Here is a 25555-nt window from a genome sequence, read left to right as displayed (position 1 = left end):
CCCGAGACCCTTCCATCATTCCTGAAGGCAGCTTTGGTTAGGCCTTATGCATTCCCTTGAATGCTAAACTTACCGTGGCTGTGGAGTATCCACCGACTGACTATTGTCACGTTTTGCTTAGCATCCCAACCAAGTCTGTCCCAAACCGACCTCTTGACTCGCTGCGCTGTTCGACAACACGCTCGCATCATTCCAACCTCATCTCGTTGCACGACTACCATGCTACCGAATCCCAGCATGTACGCCCATCATCAATACAACCCTCATGCTGAGCAGTCATGGATGCATCAGCAGCAGGGCCACCAGCAGCAACAGCAGCAGCAGCACCAGGCTCAACAGCAAGCTGCCGCCGCCGCCGCCGCCGCCGCCGCCCAGCAGGGCCACTACGGTCGCATGGCCGGCGCGCACCTCAACGTCGCTGCCGCCGGTCAGAACTCGGCCGTTCATGTCCAGGATAATGGCATGGACAACGTCTCCGAGGACAATCGCCGAACCCTCAACTACGTTGCCGACCTCCTGAACGAGAGCACACGCGAGGCTGCACTACTGGAGCTCAGCAAGAAGCGCGAGCAGGTTCCTGAGTTGGCGCTGATACTCTGGCACTCCTTTGGCGTCATGACCTCCCTCACGCAGGAGATCATTTCTGTCTACACTCTTCTCAACCCATCCCAGCTTACCGCCGCCGCTTCCAACCGCGTCTGCAACGCTTTGGCCCTCTTACAGTGTGTAGCGTCGCACAATGACACCCGAACCTTGTTCCTGAAAGGTAAGAGCTCTTCGCGCTCCTCCCTACCAGAAACGATGCTAACTAGTTTGCAGCTCATATCCCGCTCTACCTTTATCCCTTCCTGAACACGACGTCCAAATCGCGCCCTTTTGAATACTTGCGCCTCACCTCTCTCGGCGTTATCGGCGCTTTGGTGAAGAACGATTCTACCGAGGTCATCAACTTCCTCCTGACCACCGAGATCATCCCGCTATGCCTTCGCATCATGGAGACGGGGTCCGAGCTGAGCAAGACAGTCGCCATCTTCATTGTGCAGAAGATTCTACTTGATGACAACGGCCTCAACTACATCTGCGCTACCTACGAGCGATTCTACGCTGTTGGCACCGTCCTAAGCAATATGGTTGCCCAGCTCGTTGAACAACAGACTGCACGCCTCCTGAAGCACGTTGTGCGTTGCTTCTTGCGACTTAGTGATAACGCCCGAGCCCGCGAGGCCCTTCGCCAATGCCTCCCGGAGCCATTACGTGATGCCACCTTCTCTTCTGTCTTGCGCGATGACGCCGCAACCAAGCGTTGCCTGGCCCAGCTGCTTATCAATCTCTCGGATAACGTCGTTGATAACGCAGGCGCCCACCCTGGCTTGTGAATGGCCACTGCTTTTTGCCATTGGCGTCAGATCTCCAGACTGGCGGCTGGTTGTCAACTGCCAATCCACTGATGACTACCACGGCATGGCATGTGTCTGATTTTTCTTGGTATACACCGTGTCATATTGCCTTTGGCACGGATTCGACGGAGTTTTCTTTGGGATCTGCATCAGAGAGAGAGAGCCTCTATACCCTTCCTACAAACATCATATACTCGCGTTCTGCACTGTACGGCGTTTAATGGTCTTGGATTCTGGTTGTTTCGTGGAACGAAGGGGATACCCCTTATACTAGGCGCGACGGGTACGAATGTATACTTTGTATTGTATCGAGATGACAAGGGGGACTTTGGGCTTCCGGCCGGGGATGGCTCAACGGTGAATCACCCCTTTTCGCATGGAAAAACGGCGTTTCTTGTTATGATTTCGGGAAAAAGATCTGAAGCGGGAAGAGATAGGGGCAGTGGAGAGCGGGAAAAAGAGCGGGAAAAGGGAGATGTGTGTACGAGCTTTCAAGCCACTGACTTCTTGTGTCGTATGAAAAGGAAAATGTGGGCTGCGGGCTATGGGGACGCGGGCGAGAGGGGCTTAGACGTGATTTTACAATGGGAGAGGACAGTTGTTGTCATGTCTTTGGAGGTGTTACCGCAGTTTTTTTTCTTTCTCGCATCAACTTCGATTTAGGCATTGCGACGGTTGATTGGATGGCGCCTTGGGGAGGTGTAGATAGGAGTTGGCCCCTTTTGCTTTAGGTTTTCTGCTAGAAAGATGGGGAGGGAGCGGACTGGCCTCATTGTATATGAACAACGCGAAAAAAAAGCTATGCATTCTACAACTACGTACTCTATTCTTCGGAAACTCAATGTGTGGTTTGGCCAGTTGTTCGTAAAGTCGTGAAGTCATTTTACACAATAGGGCTGAGGTATACGCGTACGTTAATGGCGAAAGGGCTGCGCCCCCCAGATTATGCCGTTTTCGCTATCAAGCGCATACAAATTCGGGATAAGGCAAGTCTTATCAGATAGATCGATCTGAGCAATGGGTATAGGAAGACATTGAACCTGGTATTGTTCTTAGATAACGTATGGGTATATTGGTTGTAAATGCCTGCCTAATCTCTCTGCGCTGAGTCCTAATTAACCATCCTCGTCTCCGTCGCTATCGTCGCCAAAGATGGCCTTGAGCACCTCATCCTGTGCGCGCTTGCCCTCGAGCGCTTCGTTCACACTGGCGTCCACCTCGATTCGTTCGGGTTCAGCCGTCGTCGTCGCCATCTTCACGCCTCGTGAAAGCTCCCCTTGTTCTTGTGGCTGCTGCGCCTGCTTGAGCAATTCATCCAGCGTCATGGCTGTCCCTGCCCCTGCCATTGTCGGGGCCGCTGCTGCCGCCGCCGTGTTTGCGGAAGTGGAGTAGAACGACGGCGTAGGATCCATAGAGGAAGGCATTCTGCTACCACTACCACCAGCACCGTACATGGCCGTCTCAAACGCCGACTGCTGCGGCGGTTCAGCCTTGGGTTCGCTGCCGTTCCCGCCCTCCCGGCTGGACATGGGCCGGCGGCCGGACGTTGAACCGCTTGCACAAGAGGCGCGTCGGGTAGAAATCCGTCGTCAACCGCGTCATGGCCCCGAACATGCCAAGACTGGCCGCCTCCTCGGCTGGGTCCGCGGGCGCTTTGGCCTTGGCAGGTTTGGACAGGAGATCTGCTGTGGCCGCCCCACCGGTTTCCGCCGATGTTGACCCCGTGGCCAGTTTTGAGGACGACGAAGACGAGGACGAGATGGTGAAGCGCGATGCCATCATGCCCGACATGGGCCGGAAGATGCGCGCGACGCTGTGGAACTCGCGCAGCTCGCGGAGGTAATCCTCGGGCCGCTGCCCCGGCGCCTTGGCCGGCAGCGCGGCGGCCTTGCTGTACCCAGCCACATGCTCGAGGTAGGCGCGGTACCGGCCGCGCTTGGCGTCGTCGTCAGCGTAAGGTGTATTCCCACCGCCGGCACCACCAGAAGCGCTGCGGGTGAGGGCCGCGATGGCCGTGTCCTTCTCGAGCGCGGGCACCTGCGCGGCGAGCTCGCGCTGCTTCTCCTCGGGCGTCATGGCGTAGCCCGCGGGGATCTCGCCCAGCGCCGGCGGCAGGTTGGTCTTGCCCGAGGCGGCGGCGAGGCGCTGGCGCGCGTCGGCCGACAGGAAGTCGAAGACGGACTTGCCGGGCAGCTGGGCCTCGCCGAGGAGGGCGGCGCGGGCTTGCGGGTCGAGCTTGGAGGCCCTGGCGGCATCCGCCGTCGAGAGGTACGACGACGCGCCGTCGTTGGCTGCGGCGCTGCCTTTGGGCTTTTTGGCGGATTTCCAGTCTGCCGGGATCTGGGGTGGTGGGTATTTGACGTCGGAGTTGATCATGGACGTGAGGGTGTCCGTGTCGGTGCCGAAGCTGAAGCCGGCCAGGGGTAACCGTCCGTCGTGGCATTTCCGTAGATTCTTGCCTACTTTTGATAATGCGTCCTTTCGCGTTATTAACACAGGAGCCGAGTGCAGGCTGGGATTCACTGCTGTGGTTGCTTTCTTCTTTTTCTTCTTGTCGCCCCCTATTACCCGGTTGTACGATATTCGAGGGCCGATTTCGTAGGGGTCTTCGTCATCCGACCCCGTGTCGTTTAAGATGCCTATTCCTATCCCACCACGACTGGGTTTCGTCTTCTTCTTCCCCACTCTCGGCCGCATTAAGGGACCATCTTCGTCTTCCTCGTCAGAGCTTCCCGCGCTCGGTCCTTTCCTTGTGCCCGCCGTAGCCATGGGAGCCAGCTTGGCTTCTCCTGCGTATCCCAGGCCTTTGCGATCGAGCTTCTTGACGAAAGCAATCATTCGTACGTTCTCGGGCGCGAAGAGGTAGGTTTCCGTGGCGCCGTCGTCGGCCCTGGCAGCACCGTTCTTGTTGGCGCCTACGTCCAGTCTCGCCTTGCGGCGGATCTTGGGTCCTATGCCCTGGCCTTCTTTCCAGCCCATCCTCTTCAGGAGTTTGATGCCCATAGTCTCGCCAGAGGAGCGGAACAAATCTGCGAACCCTCCTCCGGCGCCGCGACGCATGGCGCTGTCTTGTTCCGTCGACCCGAGCCCGGCGAAGCCGGCGGCCGTCTGTAGCCTTTGCGCCTCGGCCTGGTCCGCCAGATCCTCCTCGTCCATGAAATCCTCGGGCCTCTGCTGTTCTGGCCTAGCGGCGGCGCCATCTTTGTCTTTGTTGTGGCGGTTCGTGCGGGTCGAGACGAAGGCGGTCGGGGTCCAGCCCTCCTTGGAGCCGACCGTGTTGAAGTAGCCGGCGCTGAAGCCGCCGGTGAAGGCGCCGTGCAGGCGCTTCCGCCCCGCTCGTCCCTCACCTCCTGCTTCCAGACGGGAACGTAGGAGCCATCGTCGCGTACCTCCCGGTCGAGCGGCGGCAGCGGGGTGCCGAAGTGGACGTAGGGCGAGTGCTGGGTCTGGAGGTCGGCTTCGAAGGTTGCGCGCGGGCGTTTCGTGGACATGCCGACAGACCTGACAGCTTGATTTTCTGGCACACGCAATCGGGAGAACGTAATAATTGTGGAGGGAGAAACCCAACGAGCAGTGAGATTTTGGGAGGGTCGAGATATGACGTGGTGGTCGTCGCCGGGAATGCCGTCGACAAGTCAAATATTGGTAAGGTACGGAGTACATGTAGCTCGGAAAGTTGCGATAAGCTTTCTCAAAAGTGCTTATCGCGGGACCACCCCAAGCAGCAAGTGACGTGCCTGGCCAATGCGCTATTACACCCGCGACCAGCTTCTATGTCCCCAATCTCGCCACATGCAGGAATTGCCCCAACAGAGAGAGTTCCGGCAATTAGGTCTTATATGCAGGTTTTCTCTGATATAGCCGAGGGACCTATTAACATGGACGTACGTTCGCCCGATCTTGTTGCCCTTGGCGGTGCCAAGCCCTTGGGACTCCTCGCCACCACGTATTGGGCAACTTACATAACATGGTGAATTACATAAGAAGCGATCATCGAAGTATCTGGTTTCTCCTCACCCCCATCCTCGTATTTTCTTCTGGTACACCCACTGTCCCACTGTCTTTATCATTGTCATGCAGGGACCCCAACACTCTTACTTTCCAATTTCCCTTTACCATCGACCACGATGCTTCTATGCGAGAGAGTGGTGGCTCCGACGGAGCTTCTCGAAGCCATCCTCTTGTGCATGGACATGCGTACTCTCTTGACAGCTGCGCAGAGAGTTTGCCGAAGATGGCATCATCTAATCGAGGCTTCTCCCAGCCTACAAAAGGCATTGTTCTTCGAGCCAGACAATGCAGTGATCCCCACAAACCCGCTACGGAATCCTCTGTTGGCCGAGGTCTTCACAGTGTGGTTCGACTATGATGCCTCGACGACACTAGGGGCCAATGGGAGAAACCACCACTACTATAGGAACTTCAAGGCCAGCCCGTTTGCCAAGAACTTGGACCTTGTGCTGTACAAGAATTCCAGTTGGAAACGGATGCTTGTGCAGCAGCCTGCTGTGGTGTACCTGGGAGACTGGAGGCATACTTATGGCGAGACGGGCCACGATGAGAAGTTCCTTGTGCATGATTCGTTTCCACATGGTCTACGTATGGAGAGCTTATATTTCTTGACCTTTGAGCGCATGAAGGCGGGGGAATTTGCCAGCGTACGTATGCTTTGGGACTTCAAGCGGCATCTGCGCCTATCGCGGAGCAGAGCCCCGGGCACTACCCCGGCCCCGACAGCCCAGTTGTCCGGGTGCAAGTTAACTCCCGATGTTGTGATGGAATCCAGTGTCGGGGTCGGTTGGTCGGGGGGCGACAGTATGATGGCGGATTTCATGTGCGAAAGGAGTTCACCCTGAATCGTGACCAGGGTAAGAAAGATCTGATGTTGTTATTGGAAGAGCTAGCTAAACTTGATGAAGAACTGGGTAAGATGTAGCAGGATGATCATTAAAAAAGATATGGTCAAGGGAAGAAGAGGAGGGAGGGGCACTTAGCAGATGCAAAAGTAAACCGGGCGCAAGCACCACGGTCTACTAGGACCGACACAGCACACCAGACTGTCACGCCCCCTTCTGGGTCAGGCACATTGCCTAACCCATAGACAGGCCGATGACCACTGTGGCATCGGCGGTTGTCTTCCGGGTATTTAGTTGTTTACGCTTTTCCATCACGGTCCGGAGCAGTCGGAGGGAGGACATTGGTCTCCTGTTTTCTGTTACTTTGGGTGGGATTCGAACGTGGTGTCTTTTCTGGGATCAGTGGTTTTTCTTTTCTGTTGGTGGAAGACCTCACTACCATTACACCATATGGATGATGCGTGTAATGGCAACTGCTTGCTGGTGAAAGAACAGTGAGTTATTCTGCCTTATCAAGGGGAGCTTGGGTACCTGGAAGGCGGTTGCCTGGTGGGTGACCATCTACCATACCTAGGACTCCTAAGCTTAGTGCAGCTGTTTCTACTCGGCCTAGCAACCAATTCAAGTGTGCTTGATACATGGAAGGCAACGGACGTGTCCGTTTCGATCGTAACTCTGATATCGGCACACGATCTCAACAGCTCTGCGGATTATCTAGGTAGATCTTGGTTGTCACTGAAATAAAAGCAAGGAATAAACTGTATTCGCTACTACGGGCAGGGTTGGCTATCTCGGTCGTTGTGATACGCCTGATCCCATATGCGTCGTTGCTACCACTCCTGAGCCACCCCTATGACCTCCACGAGGAACTGACCAGCATGAAATGTACCCGTTTGTCACCGCCTGACTTCTCGGCGCTTTGGTTTGGGCCGCCCATACAGTTTGTAGTCGATCATCGCATCGCCGCACTTCATACTACCATTGTGCCACCCAGTAGCCGAATATGATGTCCCGTTCTTTTGTAGGATGATGTTCTTCAGGTCCTCGCTGCCAAACACGAGCCTCTTGTACTTCGAGCTAGCCTGTTGAGATATGTCTACGAAGCAGCTGTTTGACCGCACGATACCGTCGAGATTAGTAGGCTTGGTGATGGCCCAATTCCCATGGCCGGCCCAATGGGTATCGATCCAGTTCAGGATGGTGTTGCAGTCTTTCCCTTGTGCCGACTCTGCATCCGGAGGACGAGGGCCGTCTGCCAGATTTGTGGGATCGTCACATGTGGTGACCTTAGGCCCGGCCCGGTAGTCCTTGCCATTATGGGTATAGCCCTCGTGGACTAAGACATTTTTGTCGAGTTCATCGCCCATAAGGGCTGACGAGGCAGTGAAAAGCCAAGCGTATATGAAGGCCAGATGCAATTTCATGGTTGTAGGTAGCTAGCTGTGTTGCCGATTTTGCAGTGAGGAGGATTTTATAAGGGCTACAAGACAGTATTCACTGTGGTTGCTATTAGTACACTTTTTCTATCCCACAGGAGGCGTTGCTTGCTTATATGGAAGCAAAAGGCTCTCGTATCACATAGCACTACCAGTTCGCCTTCCTTGTTCTGATCTACCATCTTTTCTATTCCTTTCTTGCTCACAAATATCCTTGCTCGTCGTGTCAGGCTACCCCCTGACAAATGTTGGGGTGTAGCCAGTAGTGATTGGGAGGAAGACAAAGAGAACTAGGTGTACTCGATAAGCTTGCCGGCCAACAGCAAACCGTCAACAATGGAACTGAACGAAAAGTCGTGTATTAAATTAGGGGCTGCTACGATACTTAGCTATGAAGGATATTCCTAGTTTGGGACAATGGCCATGGTTGTTACATCACTAGGTATGCATCAAGAGCGTTCCTAGCAAGCACCACCACTACAAAGGGGCAGCTAGTCGCATGACGCTATAGCAACCATCATCCGCTCGCTTCCGTACCAGTTTGGTCATTATGACTTGAATAAACCTGGGATCCAAAGACTAATCCAAAGTGAACTATCTGAAACCTGGGAGGAGATGCCTACTGGCAATAAAAGCCACCGATGGCCCGCGAGCTTCTATTTCCCGCTTCCCTATTATAGATACACTATAGATACATATCAAGATGAAGATCATCATTACATACTCCGTGATAGCCACCGCCCTTTTCCTACCATTCTCCCACGCCCACCCGGAGAGGATCCAAGCCCGCGCCGACGACGATACCAAGGACAACGAAGAGCACATCCCCATCGCCAAAGAATGGCTCGACAACGACAACCGGCACGTCCCGCAGTGGCGCCCAGCACCCCCAGATCCCCACACCAAGCACCTCACCCTCTGCAAGACCAAGCCGCCCGCCGTCGCGGACCTCGACCCAGCCAAGGACGCCGGCGGCGCACCGCTGCCGAGCAAGGACAACTGCGACTTACTCCTGCGGCCGCTGGGCTCTACTTGGCTGTACTTCAGCAACTGGACGCTGGAGGACGCGGGGCCCTCTCCGCCGAAGCAGCCCTGGATCCACGCCGAGGCGAGCAAGTGCGTCTTCGTGGTGACGGGCTGGCACCCGCCCAAGGACCATGGCGGCAAGAAGCTCACAGTCGAGGTGGGCAACGACGATGTGAAGAACCTGGTGCGGGAGTCGCTGGACCGCCATGCCAAAAGCGCTGATGGTGATTATGATCGCGTGGGGACGAAGGGGAGTATGGACTGTGGGGGAACCCTCGTGGAGTGGCAGCTTAGGAAGATGGAGTGCCCGATGGGTAAACATTCGACCAGCCCTACCTGGTGTACCGAAAAGTAGTCATGTTCTGTATCATCACCACCACGTAGGCCCCGAACTTACCTCAATTGACTTCCTTGCAGTCGTACAAATCAGGCATCATCTCGAGTTGTTACAAAGAAAACAGATCACATCATCCCGAAATTGCTTGTTGATAGTGATGACTACTCAGTCCATATAAGTAGCCAAGTAGTGCAGAATCTATTGTAGCTGGTCTATATGCCACGCTCATGCATTTCCGTTTTAAAATGCAATGTCTAATTCTACACCTAGTGCTCCGGCCGAGACATAGGCGCAATGACACCCTGCTTGAGCATGACCCGAGGCTTCGTCGCCGCCTGGAACGTCTGCTTGGTGACCCATTCCGGACCCATAGGCAGGCGGAGAGATCGTTCGTACTGCATCTGGTTCTCGTAGGTATGCGGCAGATGAGAAGCGAGATATTTGTCATTCTGTTACTTGCGGTCAGTATTATTGCCTTCTGGTGGGATCTCCGACAGCATGGGGAGGAAGAGCTTGCCTTTTTCGTGCGTTTCTCGTTGATGATGACGTTCTTGAGCTTATTGTCCTTGCGGTCTGTCTTCTTCACGCCGGCCTGCTTCTCTAAGAACCGTCCCTGGTGGCGCTTCTGCTCCCGCTTCGAGACGCCCTCACCAACCCAACTGCCCCAGCCTGGCATGGTCTTGTCGATGGTCTTCTCGTCTTGTTCATCCTGGAGCACGTGCTTTTCTTCTTCAAAGTCCGCGACCACATCAAGACCGCCGAATGCTTTGTCGAGAAGCTCTTGCTCGGTGAAGCGGATTGGCATATGGTTTTCACCGTCGTCGGACGCATCGTCATCACCGGCCATGGTGGTTCGCTGCTTGGTCGTTGCAGGCTTTGGCCGAGCCTTGTTGTCGGGTTCAGGAGCACGAACAACGGCACTAGCGTCGAGATCCAGCACATCGGCGCCCGAATTTGCTTTGCCCTTCTTTTGCTTCTTGGAAACTTTCTCGACTGGAGCAGCAGACCACGCACCTTGGGTGGGTTTGATGACCTGTTCTCGAGTTGCAGAAGTTGCTACGTGCGCGGCTGCGTCGTTCTTTTCAGAAAGAATCTTCCCGAGCGCCTCTGCAACTTCCTCTTGCCTTGGCTTCTTCTCCTTTCTCTTTTTCATGGCGGTGATAGTGTTACCGTCGGCATCTGTAACAGGGCCACCGAATGTCTTCCTGCCAACCACACCTTCAGGTTCAGAAGCATCAGAGTCGTGATCTGAGCCATCTTCTTCCCGGAGCTGTTTGAGTATTTGTTTAGTCAACTCATCGTTCGCCTTTTTCTTTACCGCTTCGCTCTTCTGCATGAAGGCCATGTTCATGAGTTTAGACCCAGGCCCGTCGGTGGCATTTTCGGCAGCTTCGAGTTCCCGCAGGATGCGCTTTCGGTCGTCACCCTCCTCCGAGTCTGCCGAGTAGTCCGAGTCATCGTCGTCATCGCTTCCCTTGGTAGGTCGCCCATCGACACGGCGACGCAGCTCCTCGTTTCGCCGCGCCATATCGGCGATACCCGTCCGTACATCCTCGTCCCATGCAGCACGGCCATTTTTGTTGGCCATTTTGGCCCACTTGCTTTCTCTATGCCGAGCTCCCATTCTTTCTGTAGCACGTTGTCGCTCTTGGGCTTCCCTCTCCTCTTCCGAGTCGATCTCACCAGCGGCAACTCTGACCTCGTGTTCCTTCATGTCGTCCTTCTCGCGTTGCTTCCTGTGAATACGGTGGAATGTCTTCGACTTGATCTTCTTCAGGCGCTTGGCCCTCTTGTCCTCTCGGACTTGAGTTCACGTTCTTTGCGGCGTTCAATGATATTTTGCCTTGCGAGAGCTCGTCGTTCTTCGTCGTCGTCTGTCAGATTCGATTGACCCTTCTCTGCGCTCGGGCCCAGACCACTCTGTTCCATTATACCCAGAATCGTCTGCTCTAGCTCGTTGGTGGCCGCCTTCTGGTTTATCGGGTGGATTTGCGTATTGTCGAGCTTTGCCAGGCCAGTCTCGTTCTGAGCCAAAGGAAACATGAGATGGTCTGCACGCCGGTTTTGTTTCACTGTTTCAGTCCAGCGATCGAGCATCTTGTTGGTCTGCTCGTAAGCAACGGCGCGGTCTAGGCGGCCTTGAGCTCTCCGAGCCAGAGGCACATCCAGTTTCTGTGGTTTGCTTGATCGCTTCTCCTTGGTCAAAAGCCTGACGGACTGTTTCAATTGGGGGTCATTGATACCAGTGAGGCCGAGGTCCTTCAGGTCGATCTTGGACTTGGTTTGAGCTACTACCGGCTCCTCGTCATCGTCGTCTTGCGCGACTCCAGCAAATTTCGAAACGAAGTCTTTGACGCCGGCCCCATCGATATCGTCGTCTTCCTCATCCTCGGATGAATCCTGACCAGATTCGCTTTCATCAGAACCGGAGTCCTCGTCAGAATCGTCATCTGCCGCCTCGCCCTCCGGACCGTCATCGTCGGACATGGACATATCCAGAGCTTGCGCAAGATCGATTGCGTCCGAGCCAAGAGACTCATCGTCGCTGCCATCCTCCTCCTCCTCTCCCTTCTTCTTGCAGGCCTTTGCCTTGCTTCCGCCGAACGCGTACCCATCGAATCGTTCTTCGTCGCTTTCGCCGAACGCCTCATCCGACTCGATCTCCGAATCGTCATCCTCATTGCCGGTGACGCCGACTCTCCACTCGTTGCCGCTGCTGTCGCTCCCGTACTCGATTGCCTGGCCGTCTTCGTCGCGGGTAGCGCGGCGCACTTTCCGCGGCCTCTCGTCTTCGTCGTCATCATCTTCGTCGTCGTCTTCGTCGTTTTCTACAGCCTTGCCTGGCCCAAAGTCGACGTCGAGCCCCCTGTTCCGGGGAGTCCGCTTGGTTCGTTCGGCATGGTGGTCGGATGCAATAGCGAACGCATTCATGGCCGTGGTTCTCGACTTGGCCTTGGACCTGGGTCTCTTGTTACCAGCACCCTTGGTGGGCCCGGCGGCCATCAAAGGCCGGCCATGGGCTTCGCGACCTCCCATAGTGTACTAAGTAGGTCTTTCCACTTTGTGGTAACGAGAACCAGAAACAATCCGATAGACGTCAGAGCGCAGGATGATTGACTTTGAGTTTGCTGCTCGTCGTCGTCGTAATTGCCAGTCGAATGTCGAGCTGTTGTACTACATTGAGTATACGCAGACCAGGAACTTTTAGGCGGTCTCCCAACTTTTTTTCTGCCGGCTGTGGGTGGGGTGGAAGTTTGTAGCTTTCCCACTGTAAATGGACCCCTCCATCCCTGTGTCTCCACTCTAAGCCACTATCGATTAGCCATCAGAGATTCGAAAGGCCGACGGCCGACCCACCCCTGTCAGTCATCAATTCAATTCTTCGTCGTTGCCGGTTCCGAAAGAAATCGATGCACGCGCACCCGTTGATGCGGTCTCGACATAACACCACCACCTCCATCTCCTGAACCGGCAATCAACCCCCCACACATCCGACAATATGAAACCGCGCGGCAGCAAACCCAGACAGGTTTTCCGGTATGCGAAGGCGTTCCGCAAGCTGCCGCTGACAACCAAGGACGCCAACAAGGGCTTCTACAAGGGTACGAGAACGGGCTCGATGGGTCACCACACCAAGTTCGGAGGCTATGTGATCGATTGGCAGAAGGTGCGGACGTACGTGGTGCCTCCGGGGCTCGACTTGTTCAAGGTAAGGAATACATGAAGGCACGGGGAAGACAACTGGAGTGAACGAGCGGAGATACGATCGCTTGAATTGCGCAGTGCGGAGAAAGAGAGAATGAATGAATTCGGAGGCATGCTAATTCGAGTTTGCGCAATAGTTGAGCCCGTTCGTCACCCGCAGGGTGGAGGCGACTCGCGGCGAGTACAGCGGCTATGCAAAGGGTCCCAAGAGTCCTCAGTTCTACCTCGAGCGATGGAAGGAGCAGAATGGTCTGGACTAGACGGACACAAATTACCGTGGTGAAAGCGACGACTTCAATGACCAACGGACTTCAGCACACCAGCCGTAGCAGCTCAGAACTGGATAGACCGGCCATGATACCAACATAGCTGTTTTGCTAGAAGCAAAGATGGCTATGGTGGCAGTATAGGGGGCCCTCAACTCAAGTCATGCTCCCCCTGGGAACATATACAGATGTTCTGTCGTGGGAGAGGCCCTACTGATCTACGGAGAAGTACAGGGGGAATTCACGACTCTTGTATTCATATGAATTATATGTATATCAACTTGTAGAAACACGTCTCTCAACAACGCATATCTCTATGGTCTCACAACAGTATTTACGGTATACTCAAGGTCACAGTGGACTAACGAATCTTCATATTACCATGACCGTGGTCTGCGGACCATCCATCTTGACGAGATTGACAAAGTAACTATAATTCGAACGACAGGCTATTACTAGGATGATATACGCAGTACAATCTTAGGTGGAAATCTTGAACCGAATGGGGTATCGACACGTTTACTCCTTCCCAATCCTTTCCTATTATTACATTTGAGTCCCCTCCTATCTTTCTCGGCCTCCCCTGCTGTGCATTACGGACTCACTACAACCGCCTGTACTACTGGGCTTTGGGCAGATCTTCCTGAGCAGTGATAAACGACTCCAGATGCGGCCGCTCCTGTTGAGGTGTGGCGCCACCGCCGGCCATGGCCGGCGCCATTGATCTCAAACCATTACCGGCCTTCTCTACGAGAGGCGTGGGCTCCGCGCTGGTAGCAGCCGGGGTGGCTGGACTGGTCGCACGGGGAGTCCCGGCAGTAACGGGCTCGCCCTCTTCCATATCATCGACGGCAGCTACTTTCGGGCTCATCGATCGGGGAAGCTCGTACTCCGACTTTGACGGTTGGGACCGAGCCTCTTCGCTCGCAACACTCTTTATAGCTGCGATACTTGTAGTAGACGCCACCTCAAGACTCATTGGTCGCGGACTAGCAACCCGGGATAATTGGCCGTCCACATTGGATGTAAGGGTGATCATGCTCGCGGTTTCCGCTTCCTTATGGATACTGAAAGGTACCGCGATGCCTTCTACCATCGGTCGTTTTCCTGTGGCGCCAGTCGCAGGGGCCGGTGCGTAGTCAGGGTAAGAAGTCTGTTCCCAGAAGCGCTCTCGCCTTCTCCGGGCTGTTGCCCAGCAGTGCGTTTTGCCATCAGGGAGTCGAGAGCGGTAGCGGCTTCCTGGTCATCCGTTGAGTCCTGGCTATTGTAGCGCACCATACGGCGTCTCGACGTACTCCGACTAGATGCAAGGTTCTTCCTCATAGCGGTCACCTCCTCTTGATCTTTCAATTCCGAATGGGAACGAGCACCGCTACCCTCATCCTTAGTGGCGACCTTGGTATCCGGAACCTTGTCTGCCACCTGCTCCCGGTTCTTTGTCATTTCGTCATGCTTGGATCCCCATAGAGACCACAAGGCAAGACCCATGCTCTTGCGTCTTTTGCGCCCAGCATACTCATCGCCCTTCTTCCTACGACCAGCAAGAGCGCTGGGCGGCGGTAGTTCACCATCGAAGGTCTCGTAGCCAACGATCAACTCCTTGAGCCGGCCTTTGTGAATTTTGGTTTTGGTCGATGAGAAGCGGTTGTCCCATTGCCCGCGGGTCTCGAGCCACTTCCGCACCGGCCCTTCCTTAATGATACCAACATCATTGACGTTCACCTTACAAGCTGGTAGGTCCTCTTCAGCCTCAAGTGGTCTGATTCCGCCGTGGCGACTCACCCTCTGCCGGATCATGTGATGCTTGAAGGGTGGTAATTCATCACCAGCTTTTCCAACAGCTGGACCATTGGACGTTTCGCCCGCCTCGGTTTCTGTCCTGGTGGGGACCTTATCACCATCACTGTCGGAACCAGAATTAGTAATGAACGAGATATCGTCATCGTCAAGGATGTCAATCTCTGTTTTTTGGGCTCTTGCGAGAGCCCAGGCACCAAACTGAGCGATAGACCGGTACATGAACTTTGCCGGGCGCGTAAAACTAAGAGTAGGCGCAACGTGGCACAGGTCATCCCACACTTGAAGCTGTACATCTGTCGGCTTAAAACGCGACAGCTGCTCTCTCGCAGCGGCATTCAGGAGTTCATCACGGGGCGCGTATTTCTCGGGATTGGCGCACTTGTGAGCGAGATATATTTGTTCGTCACGAAGAACCTCACCACCTCCCACCATGATGAGTAATGGCGGTAGGCCGCCAAGCGTAGGCTGCATGACTGGGCTCACAAGTGGATGCGATAGCAGATTATTGGTGGTGTACATCTAAGTATGGTCAGAAATGTGCTTGGAATATGAGGGCAGAACATGAAAGCATACCTGGATTTGTTCCTTCAGTTCAACAATCTTTCCATCGATCTCAATGGAAAGGTAAACTGGTGGTGGGTCGACATCGTCTGGTAGAGCAGAACCACCAACTGCCTCCCCGTTCGCTTGCGTCCTTAGACCATCAAGATGACCAACGTCCTCGGGAACGCCATTCGTCTCAACTGAAGCTGACTTTTTCGTCTTATTGTGGCCCGACTTGGCTTGCTTTACAACTTGTTCCTTAAGAAGGGCACGCTCTTCAGGGTTCAAGGGGGGCCAAGCCTTGGAGGGCTTGTGATGAAAACCGTGCTGAGGAATATAATCGAAAGGGGACTCCATGGCGACACTCGGAAACGAGTGTGTCAGATCAACCCAGGGGCTGATGAGAACAGCGCCCGCTGGAAGGGGAAGGCCGCGGTCTCGCAGTGTGATAAGCATGCTCATAACCATGCCACCACCTGCGGAATCGCCAGCGAAGATGATCGTGCTGGGATCTTGGAGTGTGAGCAAGTACATATACGCTGCCAAGCAGTCATGGAGGCCACATGGAAAGGGGTATTGTGGCGACAAGCGATACTTTGGCGCAAACACTCGCGCCTTCAGTTTCCTGGCATGTCGTTGCATCTGATAGCGATGCTCGTCTACAGAGCCAAAGAAGTAAGCACCGCCGTGGACATAGAGCATGACTCTTTTGCCGGGATCCTCATTCTTCTTGCGCTCGTTATAGTCCGACTTCATCTCAATCCATTCAGCAGACAGAGGGCTTTCCATTTTGCGCCATTGCCACCATTTTGTTCCGCCAACCTGTCTGATGCCATCGGGACCTAACTGATTGGTAATGGCAACAGCAGCTTCTTCAATTTTCTCCTGAGGAATCTCGACTTCGTCGACCTTGACCCATTGCGGGTGTGGTACCCATTGCGCCGTAAAGGCTTGGAGCTCCTCGACAGTATGTTGCGATGCATATGCCAGAAATGATCGTATAAGATGCAAACCCTCGTCATAGGACAGGTGGGCAGTCGGTCGTTGCTTAAGGGGTTTCCGATTAAGGTACTGCAAACGCAAGTGATACAAGTCAGCCAAGGAGCCTCGATAGACACTTGAAGTATCGAGAGATACAAGCTACAGCAGAGATCGCCCGATAAGTATTCGCCTTATGGGGGCCAGGTATGACAGACTAGCCATTCCCGATATCTCTTGGCTTCTGCGCATCTTAGGCCACAACTACAGAGAATAGGTACACAAAGGATAAAATTGGGCCAGATATGCGGGTACACCAGCGAAGACAACGTACATGAGACAAGAAAGTCGAGAGGACTGTCGGCGTCACGGCCATGCCAACCGTCGCAGTGGTGAGAGGCATGTTTGCTGATTGGGCGGCGACAGCGACACGATGTAGCAACGCGCCGGTTAGAGTAGGTAGGACAACAAAAGAGAAGGAGGTACGGGAGCTCTTGGAGGGTCCAAAGGTTAAAGAGAGAGTCGCGACATCTCAGGAGAAAATGGGACCAGTCGCCCAAATCAGACGAAACAAGGAGCAACGAAAGATGGACCACATAGCCTAGGCCAAATCAAAGGGTCTAGGTCTCGATGCGACCATACTCGAGGCCCAAGACTTGGGGAGTTTCCGCCGGAATGGCACCCCAGCGCCCAGGGCAGAGGTGATGTCATTTTAAATATTAGGTGCAATATCGGGGGAACCAGAGGAAGCTGTCTTGGTACTAGTCAGGTAGGACCAGCCATCACTAGTTGTTCGTTCGCTTAATTGATTTGGTCGCTTCCTCTGCCAATAGGAGGCCCTACCACGGTATGCGCAGATCAGATCTATTGTCTAGGTATTGTAGATACTAAATGAATGGCAGGATGTTTTATTCTTGGTACATACGTAGATATAAGCAATGATTTGATAGCGACGAGTACACAAGATAATAAGGACAAAGACCCGACATCACGGCCGAGTACTCCACCGGCCTGTAATTTTAGAGACGTGCCATCTGAAAGGGGCAACTCTCTTAATTGCGATGCCAGACGGAGCCTTGGCGAATCTTAGTGCTGGAGATTACTGCGGACTCTGGCTGCCGCCCACAACCCCACATTGCACCGACTTCCAACCCAGTGGTACCTCGCTAGCGGTGACCGGCGGCAGGAAACACAAAATTTGAGAACCGCAACACTCGAGTCTTTACTGCCCCGCGATCCAGAGCCCCTCCATCACAGCGCATTCAGAGCACCAACCCTAGCGATCGCAAATATGGCCTCGTCTCAGTCCACACCGGCAACGCCTGGTAAGTATAATCTCCATTTTGCTTTTCTTCCTGAATCAAGATACGAAGACGGCGAAACGTGTTTTGCTGACAAGTGCCCTTATTTATTTTCCGTGAGCAGAAACACGGCAAGAGAACTTCGAGCAAGCCGTCGCCCTCTCCCTCAACCTCTGGCCCGCCCTGACCCTGGCCGTGCAAAACAAATGGAGCGAGAACGCCGGCGACGACCCCAAGGACGTGCGCGCCTGGTTTGTGGGCGCCATGATTGAGCTGTTCCCGGACTTCGTCAAGCTGGCCGAGTTCGAGACGGCCCACGGTGACAAGAAGAAGAAGCCCGCCGAGCTCGAGGAGCCCGACCTCGAAGACGTCGAGGGTCGCCTGCTGCAGGTTATGGAGGACGAGTTCACCGTCGTCGTGGACGACGACTCGAGCTACGAGGTCACCCAGCAGATTGTCGGCCTGCGCGCTGCGTGTATCAAGAGCCAGCACGCGACAATCGAAGAGGTCGAGCAATTGCGACAGCGATGGGTGAGCAAGAAGGGCCAGAAGGTCGCCGTGCAACAAGGACCGGAGCAGGACCAGGAAACCGACTCGGAAGAGGACGACTCGGAAGAGGACGGGGAGGATACCAACATGGACGAAGCCCCAGCATTGGTCTCGACAGCACCAAAAGAGAAACCACAGCCCGAAATTGACGAGGACGGATTCACCAAGGTCTCGAAGAAGAAGCGATGAGCTTCTGAAAGCAAGAAATCCTCAATTGCGACAATAAGCTGCAGCTAAGAACTTGTTCTCGACCAAAATTACGTGACGGTGCTGTGTGAAGGATATACAGAGAGCTACCGCGCCACTATCCTACTTCAACCCACCAACCGGACCTGATGTCACTCCCCGACGCCATATACCATATAAACGTGTCAAAATAAGGTCATAAGCCAGAATACCGAGCTACGAGTGTTTCCAGACTAGGAGCTCTACTCCCAGTCCTCTTCGTCACTATCCTCTTCCTCGCTGTCCTCTTCCTCGCTACTATCGTCCGCCTTGCGCGGTTCCTTGGGGCTATTGGGGGCTTGACTAGGGTTGCCCGAAGCTGCTCCAACGACATCATAGCTGGTATCACTGTCTGCCTGCGACTTCTCATCGTTCGATTTGCGGGGTTCGGATGGCTTAAGGAGGTCCTTGTTTGCCACTTTACCGGCTGGCGGGTGAATAGTCGTAGATGATTCGGTCGAGGCTGGTCTCGGGGGCTTATTGGTAGACTTGCTGGGCGCAGTTGACTCGTCATCCGAGGATTCCTCTTCAGAGGACTCCTCTTCCGAGTCTTCGTCCCAGCCCACCTCCTCCTCCGCGGAAGCAGCTAGTTACAGTGTTAGGATACCAAAAATTGACGAATCATGTACAAATACGTACCCTTTAGTAGATCGCGGCGGCGTGCCTCGGCCGTTTCAATGCTGTGCCTGAGGAAATAGTATCTCTTCCAGAAATCTGCGTAGGGCACCTGGTCCGGTACCAGCTTCTCCATAGTCGCTCGGAGTTCGGGGTACTTAGCGAGGTCACTGCTGATATCTTCGGTCTTCTTCTCGGCGTCGAAATCCTGGCCCCAGGGAGTGAACTCCGTACTTGTAGGGTCCTTTGTAAAACTGTCGGTGGTGGTGTGAATGACGTGCAGCTGCGCATCGTATCTCGAGGTGTGGATAACCCGCTTGCCCGAAGCGTCCTTGCTCTCGAAGAGCACCGTGTTGTTTCCTGTCCGTTGGCGGTGGCGGGTGTGATGCTAACAGCTTCCTTGAGGAAGTCGCGGAGGTTGGCACCGAACTTGAGCAGGGCTTCGTCGGCAGCGTCTTCGGCCTGCTGGATGTCCTTGAGCCGCTTGGCGCCTTCGGCCTTCAACCTCGCGATGAGCGATTCGTTCTCCTTGATGGCCTGCTCGGAGCTCATGTCCCTGGTATCGGTAGGTGTCGCATCGGCCTCCTTGTCCTTGGCGTCTTTGTTCGCCGCCGACGCTTCGTCCTCGGCGGGTTGGCCCGTGACAACGGACAGCGACCGCGTGCGGTTGATGAGAGAGGTTCGGAGATCGGCGGCGCCACGGGCGGCATCGACGCCGAGTGAGGTCAGTTCTTGCGATGCTTCCCTGTATACGGGCTCGACCTAGATAAGTTGCAAAGAGCGGGGGGCCTGTCAGTGACGAGCTCTCAGCCCCGAGAAGGGAGTCCGGCGGTGACGTACCTGCTTGACCACATTTCCAAGGAAGCCTCCGAGTCTAGAGCCCCACGCGCTCGTGGAGATGGCTTTGTAGGCTTCCTGTAAATCTTCGTTCAAGGTGTGCTGCGGCTGCTGCGGCTGCTGCTGCTCAGGCTTCTTGTCATCGGACGAAGACGACGACGACGGCTGGGCATTATCACGCAGGGCCTCCTCGGCGATGTGATCGTATTGCAGATCCATCGCGACGAACGGTAAGGCGTTCAAAGAGGCTCTCGAGATATAAAATGGGCGTCGGTGGATAACGAGCAGAGTCTCGCAGTCGGATTAAAGCTGTCACGCGGCTGATGCAATCGAACGAGAAGAAACGATTGATAGGGGGGGGTAGTCTCAAGGGTTGGCTATCCTCGTATCCACTATTGTCGCTTTTGCATGGCCTCCTTTGGCTCAGTGTCAGGGTCGCTAAGGCTTCCTACGCCATGCCAATTACGGGGAAGCGCCTCTGCTGCTTGTGGGTTAAGAAAGCGCACCTGGCACCTCCTCTCGCCTCGTGGGCTGGAGCATTCAATAATTGATATCCATCTGCTGAATCTGCTGAATTCCATTGCTCAATAGCGCCCTCCTAGATTGGATCTATTGGATACTGCATATTTTCCAAATATATAGACATTTTCTTGCGTAAATTTTACCTTGACTGTATCATTCGACCAAATATATGGAGGTCGGTAGGGACTTGCCGATGCAGCATCTCTGAGGAAGTGCGGGACGTGCCTACCTAACGTAGCGGTCATCCCAACGTAAATGAGCAGCTGTGATGCAACCAGTAGCCCGTATATCAGCTGCAGATCGGAAATATAAACGACGCCCTGAATGTCATTCATATCCGGCTATATCTGTGTTGGGGATCCTCAAATCTGGATAGAGGTATTTAATAAGGTTATGTCTGTCGTGAACTAGTAAGTAGCAATAGCCTAGGTAGGTAGGTATTCTTTGCGTCGAGATACGATATCCTACCTAGGTACTCCGTATAAGCGTCACATTCATCATACACCAGGTGCATTGTAAGCTTTGCAAGTCTCATTGAGTCTGCGTCATGCTTGTGTATTCGTAAACATGATGTAGTGGTAGCCCGCCCAGTTTGTGTTTTACCTGTTAGACTTGAGGAGGGTCCAGAATAATGACTGCGAATACTAGGCCAAGAGGCTCCAGACCATTCATTGCCTCGCAAGATTCAGCTATGTATTCAGTTAGCTAACCTAGAAAGTGACGACAGTAGATCTGGGCAAGGCATGCTTTTGGCCGAGTACCTATTTCTTACTCGGGTTGAACCCGAGTCAACCTCAGAGGCTCGCCCTTCGGGGTTTGCTAATAACTCCGAGTCCCCAGCTGTTGAAATAGGCTGCACGGAGCTATCATGCCGATCATTCGAGCAAAGACAGTACACGTTACCCTCTGAAAGTTTGTTAATTGATGGACACCGTTTCGGACTTCAGACGAAGTATCGACAGGCCATCTTTGTGTAGGAAGTACATCGACATCCTATTTAAAACATAAAAATATCGAGGAAATACCACCGTAAAATCACGCCGACTGTTATACGTTTCAGCACGATAGAGGTATTGCAGACGTATGAAATACCTGTACAAGGGCTCTCGCACAAGGATGCGATTTAAACAAACTTTCAGGGGGTAATGTGTAAGGTTAAGCGCTTATCCCCAAAACCGGTACGGATACCACCTGCCTCAATGCATGCCGTCAGATGCAGCAGGCTGTTATTGTTGGTCACTGGAGAGTCAACTATGGCGATTTGAGGTGAGGCCTGTACTACAAGGTCTCCAAGTAACATAGTCGGTCAGACGGTGGGCGGATTCAGGAGGACTCGACTTTGGGCGATCAACTGTCCGCTCCACACTCCATGGAGTGACCTACAGTACTGTATGTATATAAAGCCTCAGGGGTGACAGGGCGCCTGCCTTTGTATAGAGAGGTATAACACGTACATTTGTACTGAGAGATAGTGGCAAAATACGAATTGAAGGTGGTCTAGAACAGGATCATCAGAGCGTATGCACTGCTGGCACCTCCTTCCGACAACGTTCCGTAGTATCGATCTACTGCATGCAATTCAAAGGGCGTTCTCGGGTTTTGATCCCCAAGTTCAAATGAGGGGCTGAGGGGTTCAAAAGTAAAGTCCTATGGTACTTATTAAGAGAGTGGGGGTGGAACTGGCAACGGGAGATCAAATCTACTTTACCTATCTTATCGTAAGGGAAAGCGGCCAATAGCCGATATCCCCGAGCGGTATTACGCCGAAGATTCCGATGGGAAAGTTGTTGCACCGGCGGCCGACCGCCTTTGAGGGGACCTCAGGGCAAAAGGAAACCTTGCATAGAAGACGGGCAATGGGCGACAGGGGTTGGTCAGTGAGGTGAGTGGTGAGCCAGGTTCTGCAGGCTGTAAGCACTAGGAGCTTGCGCCGTCTCTCATTTAGTATGTATGGGCCACACCAGCCTCTCACTGTCACGGTGACTCTTTTTAATGCAAGTCGCTTAGAAATCAGAAACGGACCTTGCCTTCTGGCCCCCTCTCTCAATTTCTTCCGTCACTGGATCAACTCTCCCGTTAGATTCCAGTCCCTGTCCCATCCATAACGTGTGCAATTCGATCCGATTCTCTCCATATTGTTGCTGTTGTTTGTTCTCTGTCAAAGGCTTTTTACCACCTGTCCAGATTGACACCCCCTTCTGAACCAAGCAGGGGCGTGGCAGCAGTGAGAGGTGAGCTAAAGGCATATTGAACCGATTGATATACACTTGTTGCCAGAGAATCAGGCAGAAAGACTCACCATCAATCGTCTTACATACCCACTTCCGACCTTCTCCCTCCACCACTACCACCACCTTTCACTGCGGACCCCTAGAGGCGACTTTCCACATCCAACCGTGCCTCCTACAACTACGTAACCTCCACGACATCGACAAATCTCGTCATAGTCTTGGAATTGCCTACACGCATTAGCTTCTTCTGACCGCTTGTATAGGCTGCGGAGGAATAGTTTCTATCGCGCCCGTCTGCCACACTTAGTGCGCTACCATTACCCAACATAAGCAACACGGACTGCCACCCGTCAGATCACCTTGTCTATTTGCTTCCTCCGACAAGGGGAAATCCAAACTGCCCGTCATCTGATATAACCATTTTTTTGCTGTATCGAGTTGATCTGAGAAGCCTTCCGGCCGAATACCGACTATAGCAATGGCCTCCACCAGTACCCAGGGCTTGCCTCACAATTTCATTCTCACCCCGCAGCAGCAGAGCCTGTTGTATCGTGCGCTTACGTCGAACCAACCGGCCAATGGCTCGCCCCCAACTAATGCTTTATCCGTGTCGCCTACTGCCTTGAATCAGAACGGTCCGTCCAAGGCAGATAGTGTGCAGGAAAGTCCATATCAGGACTACGACTACGACTTTGGCTCTGGCCCAGACAGCAGCTTCGACTTTGACTTCGCCAACGGTGCTTCTGGGCAGATGATTGGAGACTTGCCCAATCAGTCCCCCGGGACTCCAATGATAGTTCCAAGGTTACAAGCCCGGAGAATGATAGTGCGGAGAAGAGAAGCTACCCGGACGAGGATGAAGGTGATAGAGAAGAGAATGGGAATAAGAGACGTGAAAGCGAGGGCAAAGTTCCCAAGAAGCCTGGCCGCAAGCCGCTTACCAATGAGCCGAGTTCAGTGAGTAGCCCGCAATACAACTCAAAAGCTCTCTTCTCTCTTTCCATAGTATTCCCTAGTCTAACAAAAAAATCAGAAAAGGAAAGCGCAAAACCGTGCCGCTCAGCGTGCCTTTCGTGAACGCAAGGAGCAGCATCTGAAGGATCTCGAAACCAAAGTAAAAGAACTTGAGGAAGCCTCCGCAACTACGAACAACGAGAACTCCCAGCTTCGTGCCCAAGTGGAGAAGATGACCATGGAGTTGAACGAGTACAAGAAGAGGGTGGCCGTGGCTCCCACTCCTCGCCTGTCAAGTGGAACATCCCCTAAGCATCACCAGCATGAGGTTTTCGGGGCAGGTCTCGTGAATACCATGAACGATGTCAATTTCCAATTTGAATTTCCTAAGTTTGGTCTGCTTCCTGGCCCCTCGGAAGTGACCAGTCCTACCACTGGTAGCAAAGCCCCAAAGAGGACTACTTCGACATCGTCAACTACGGCGAATGGTTACGCTGGGCAGTCCTCTCCTTCTACACAGGATCAAGCTACTCCGTCCTCGACCAAGAGCCGCGAGAACTCGACAAGTCAGCCCAAAGACGCAACGTCCAAGTATTCTAGCAACTCAAACCAGTCACCTTACGAGGTTGGCGGCAATGCGTCAAGGACAAGTCTGGACTCGGCCAGCTACAGCATTGGCGGCACTGCATCGACCTCCCCCTCGTCATCGCACTCGAATGGTGGGCCCAGTTCGTCATGCGGCACCTCACCTGAGCCATTCACACAGTCACCTCTTGGCTTCAAGCCTGTGGACACGCTGACTACTATCGGAGAGGAACAACCTGCGCTCGCCGTCGATAATGGCAATCGTGAGTATCCCAAGGAAGATGTTGAAAAGCTAGAGTACTGACATAGATTCACAGATGTGGGTGGTTTTGGGTCGTTTGACTTCAGCAACTTCGACTGGTTGGCCAATCAGAATGGTGGGCAATTCGATCCGCAGCTGTTTGGAGACTACCGCGAGCCGCAGGACAACATCTTGGCCAACACCACTTTTGATGACAGCTTCTTCAACGATGCCTTTGATGCGGACTTTATCACGCCCTACAACATGGCGCCAAGCCCCAAGGTCCCGAAGAAGAACATCTGTGCCGAGATTGATGCCAGGAAGGAAGACGAGGATACCATCGTTACGACTGAAAATGGCAAACTTATGACGTGCACCAACATCTGGTTAGTAACGCCACTGCGAATGCACCATACCATGATAGATGCCGAGCTAACGCGAAACAGGGAAAAACTACAAAACTGCCCGAAGGTGCAGTCCGGTGACATTGACCTTGACGGGCTCTGCTCGGATCTCCAGAAGAAGGCCAAATGCGGCGGTACCGGAGCAGTTGTCGACGAGACTGACTTCAAAGCAGTCATGAAGAAACATCTCGGCGGTGACGAATCTCAATGTCCCGGGAACGGGAATTGATTGTTGCTTCGCGGTTTCTTCGACGTCGGGACACTTTGAATTGTTCGAGTGGGAAAAAAAAGATACCACGCATTTTTACGGAGATCTGGTTTCGTGTCAACTGGGTTGTTGGCAGGCGTCCAAGGGGTTATTTATTTGTCGGCCAAGTTGTGATGATTAGTGGAAAAGACGGAGTATATCTGAACTGAAGTCCATGGGTCAGGTTAGCCAGGTGCTCAGAATCTGAATTGACGGTTTTCCTTTCATTGGGAGGGTATACAAACGGCGCTGGGACTACTTACTATACCTACTTCTTATGTAGGGGTGAGACTCTACTCTCTGTTCTCTTGGAACATGTTTGGTGGTGTGCAGGTTGGAATTCTGAAAGCTCTACATAATAGGGTTGCAGATTAGTAGAATAGCTATAGGATATGAATGATGAGTATACTGACGAAATGTTTAAGATTGCGCCCCAGCACTTGGTGACGTTGTGTCAATGAATGCGCTCTATGCACCGAGGATGGCATGTTCCTCGGGCG

General features: G+C 53.6%; 12 protein-coding genes across 12 annotated transcripts; 6 read left to right on the top strand and 6 right to left on the bottom strand.

Annotated features, from left to right (window-relative positions):
* Window positions 1–219: 219 nt before the first annotated feature.
* On the top strand, window positions 220–1376 carry PG994_006373 (cell differentiation protein rcd1 protein; the record flags this gene model as incomplete). The annotated part of the gene is made up of 2 exons (XM_066857782.1): window positions 220–766; window positions 820–1376. 2 exons carry the CDS (start codon window positions 220–222, stop codon window positions 1374–1376), a joined length of 1104 nt encoding a protein of 367 aa, XP_066717051.1.
* Window positions 1377–2512: 1136 nt separating this feature from the next.
* PG994_006372 (uncharacterized protein) lies at window positions 2513–2851 on the bottom strand (the record flags this gene model as incomplete). Its single annotated transcript, XM_066857781.1, has 1 exon — window positions 2513–2851. The coding sequence occupies one exon, from the start codon at window positions 2849–2851 to the stop codon at window positions 2513–2515; it is 339 nt and encodes a 112-aa protein (XP_066717050.1).
* A 31-nt stretch (window positions 2852–2882) lies between these two features.
* PG994_006371 (uncharacterized protein) lies at window positions 2883–4888 on the bottom strand (the record flags this gene model as incomplete). The annotated part of the gene is made up of 2 exons (XM_066857780.1): window positions 2883–4721; window positions 4787–4888. The coding sequence occupies 2 exons, from the start codon at window positions 4886–4888 to the stop codon at window positions 2883–2885; spliced, it is 1941 nt and encodes a 646-aa protein (XP_066717049.1).
* Window positions 4889–5524: 636 nt separating this feature from the next.
* PG994_006370 (uncharacterized protein) lies at window positions 5525–6253 on the top strand (the record flags this gene model as incomplete). The annotated part of the gene is made up of 1 exon (XM_066857779.1): window positions 5525–6253. The coding sequence occupies one exon, from the start codon at window positions 5525–5527 to the stop codon at window positions 6251–6253; it is 729 nt and encodes a 242-aa protein (XP_066717048.1).
* An 896-nt stretch (window positions 6254–7149) lies between these two features.
* PG994_006369 (uncharacterized protein) lies at window positions 7150–7677 on the bottom strand (the record flags this gene model as incomplete). The annotated part of the gene is made up of 1 exon (XM_066857778.1): window positions 7150–7677. One exon carries the CDS (start codon window positions 7675–7677, stop codon window positions 7150–7152), a length of 528 nt encoding a protein of 175 aa, XP_066717047.1.
* Window positions 7678–8392: 715 nt separating this feature from the next.
* On the top strand, window positions 8393–9070 carry PG994_006368 (uncharacterized protein; the record flags this gene model as incomplete). Its single annotated transcript, XM_066857777.1, has 1 exon — window positions 8393–9070. One exon carries the CDS (start codon window positions 8393–8395, stop codon window positions 9068–9070), a length of 678 nt encoding a protein of 225 aa, XP_066717046.1.
* Window positions 9071–9318: 248 nt separating this feature from the next.
* On the bottom strand, window positions 9319–12088 carry PG994_006367 (uncharacterized protein; the record flags this gene model as incomplete). Its single annotated transcript, XM_066857776.1, is given in 3 exon segments — window positions 9319–9501; window positions 9600–10855; window positions 10867–12088. 3 exon segments carry the CDS (start codon window positions 12086–12088, stop codon window positions 9319–9321), a joined length of 2661 nt encoding a protein of 886 aa, XP_066717045.1.
* Window positions 12089–12551: 463 nt separating this feature from the next.
* On the top strand, window positions 12552–13017 carry PG994_006366 (mitochondrial 54S ribosomal protein mL41; the record flags this gene model as incomplete). Its single annotated transcript, XM_066857775.1, has 2 exons — window positions 12552–12761; window positions 12895–13017. 2 exons carry the CDS (start codon window positions 12552–12554, stop codon window positions 13015–13017), a joined length of 333 nt encoding a protein of 110 aa, XP_066717044.1.
* Window positions 13018–13642: 625 nt separating this feature from the next.
* PG994_006365 (lipase/esterase) lies at window positions 13643–16747 on the bottom strand (the record flags this gene model as incomplete). Its single annotated transcript, XM_066857774.1, has 4 exons — window positions 13643–14262; window positions 14319–15342; window positions 15397–16437; window positions 16679–16747. 4 exons carry the CDS (start codon window positions 16745–16747, stop codon window positions 13643–13645), a joined length of 2754 nt encoding a protein of 917 aa, XP_066717043.1.
* An 888-nt stretch (window positions 16748–17635) lies between these two features.
* Window positions 17636–18383, top strand: PG994_006364 (Pre-rRNA-processing protein TSR2-domain-containing protein; the record flags this gene model as incomplete). The annotated part of the gene is made up of 2 exons (XM_066857773.1): window positions 17636–17669; window positions 17770–18383. 2 exons carry the CDS (start codon window positions 17636–17638, stop codon window positions 18381–18383), a joined length of 648 nt encoding a protein of 215 aa, XP_066717042.1.
* A 239-nt stretch (window positions 18384–18622) lies between these two features.
* PG994_006363 (uncharacterized protein) lies at window positions 18623–20090 on the bottom strand (the record flags this gene model as incomplete). The annotated part of the gene is made up of 4 exons (XM_066857772.1): window positions 18623–19005; window positions 19059–19371; window positions 19428–19796; window positions 19875–20090. 4 exons carry the CDS (start codon window positions 20088–20090, stop codon window positions 18623–18625), a joined length of 1281 nt encoding a protein of 426 aa, XP_066717041.1.
* Window positions 20091–23102: 3012 nt separating this feature from the next.
* PG994_006362 (bZIP transcription factor) lies at window positions 23103–25037 on the top strand (the record flags this gene model as incomplete). Its single annotated transcript, XM_066857771.1, has 5 exons — window positions 23103–23361; window positions 23400–23581; window positions 23658–24426; window positions 24481–24790; window positions 24851–25037. The coding sequence occupies 5 exons, from the start codon at window positions 23103–23105 to the stop codon at window positions 25035–25037; spliced, it is 1707 nt and encodes a 568-aa protein (XP_066717040.1).
* Window positions 25038–25555: the final 518 nt, after the last annotated feature.

Source organism: Apiospora phragmitis (genome assembly GCF_038363925.1).
Source record: "Apiospora phragmitis strain CBS 135458 chromosome Unknown utg000006l:1.0-5683423.0:1.0-5690449.0, whole genome shotgun sequence".
NCBI classification, from domain to species: Eukaryota; Fungi; Ascomycota; class Sordariomycetes; order Amphisphaeriales; family Apiosporaceae; genus Apiospora; species Apiospora phragmitis.
This window is presented reverse-complemented; position numbering and strand designations above follow the sequence as displayed.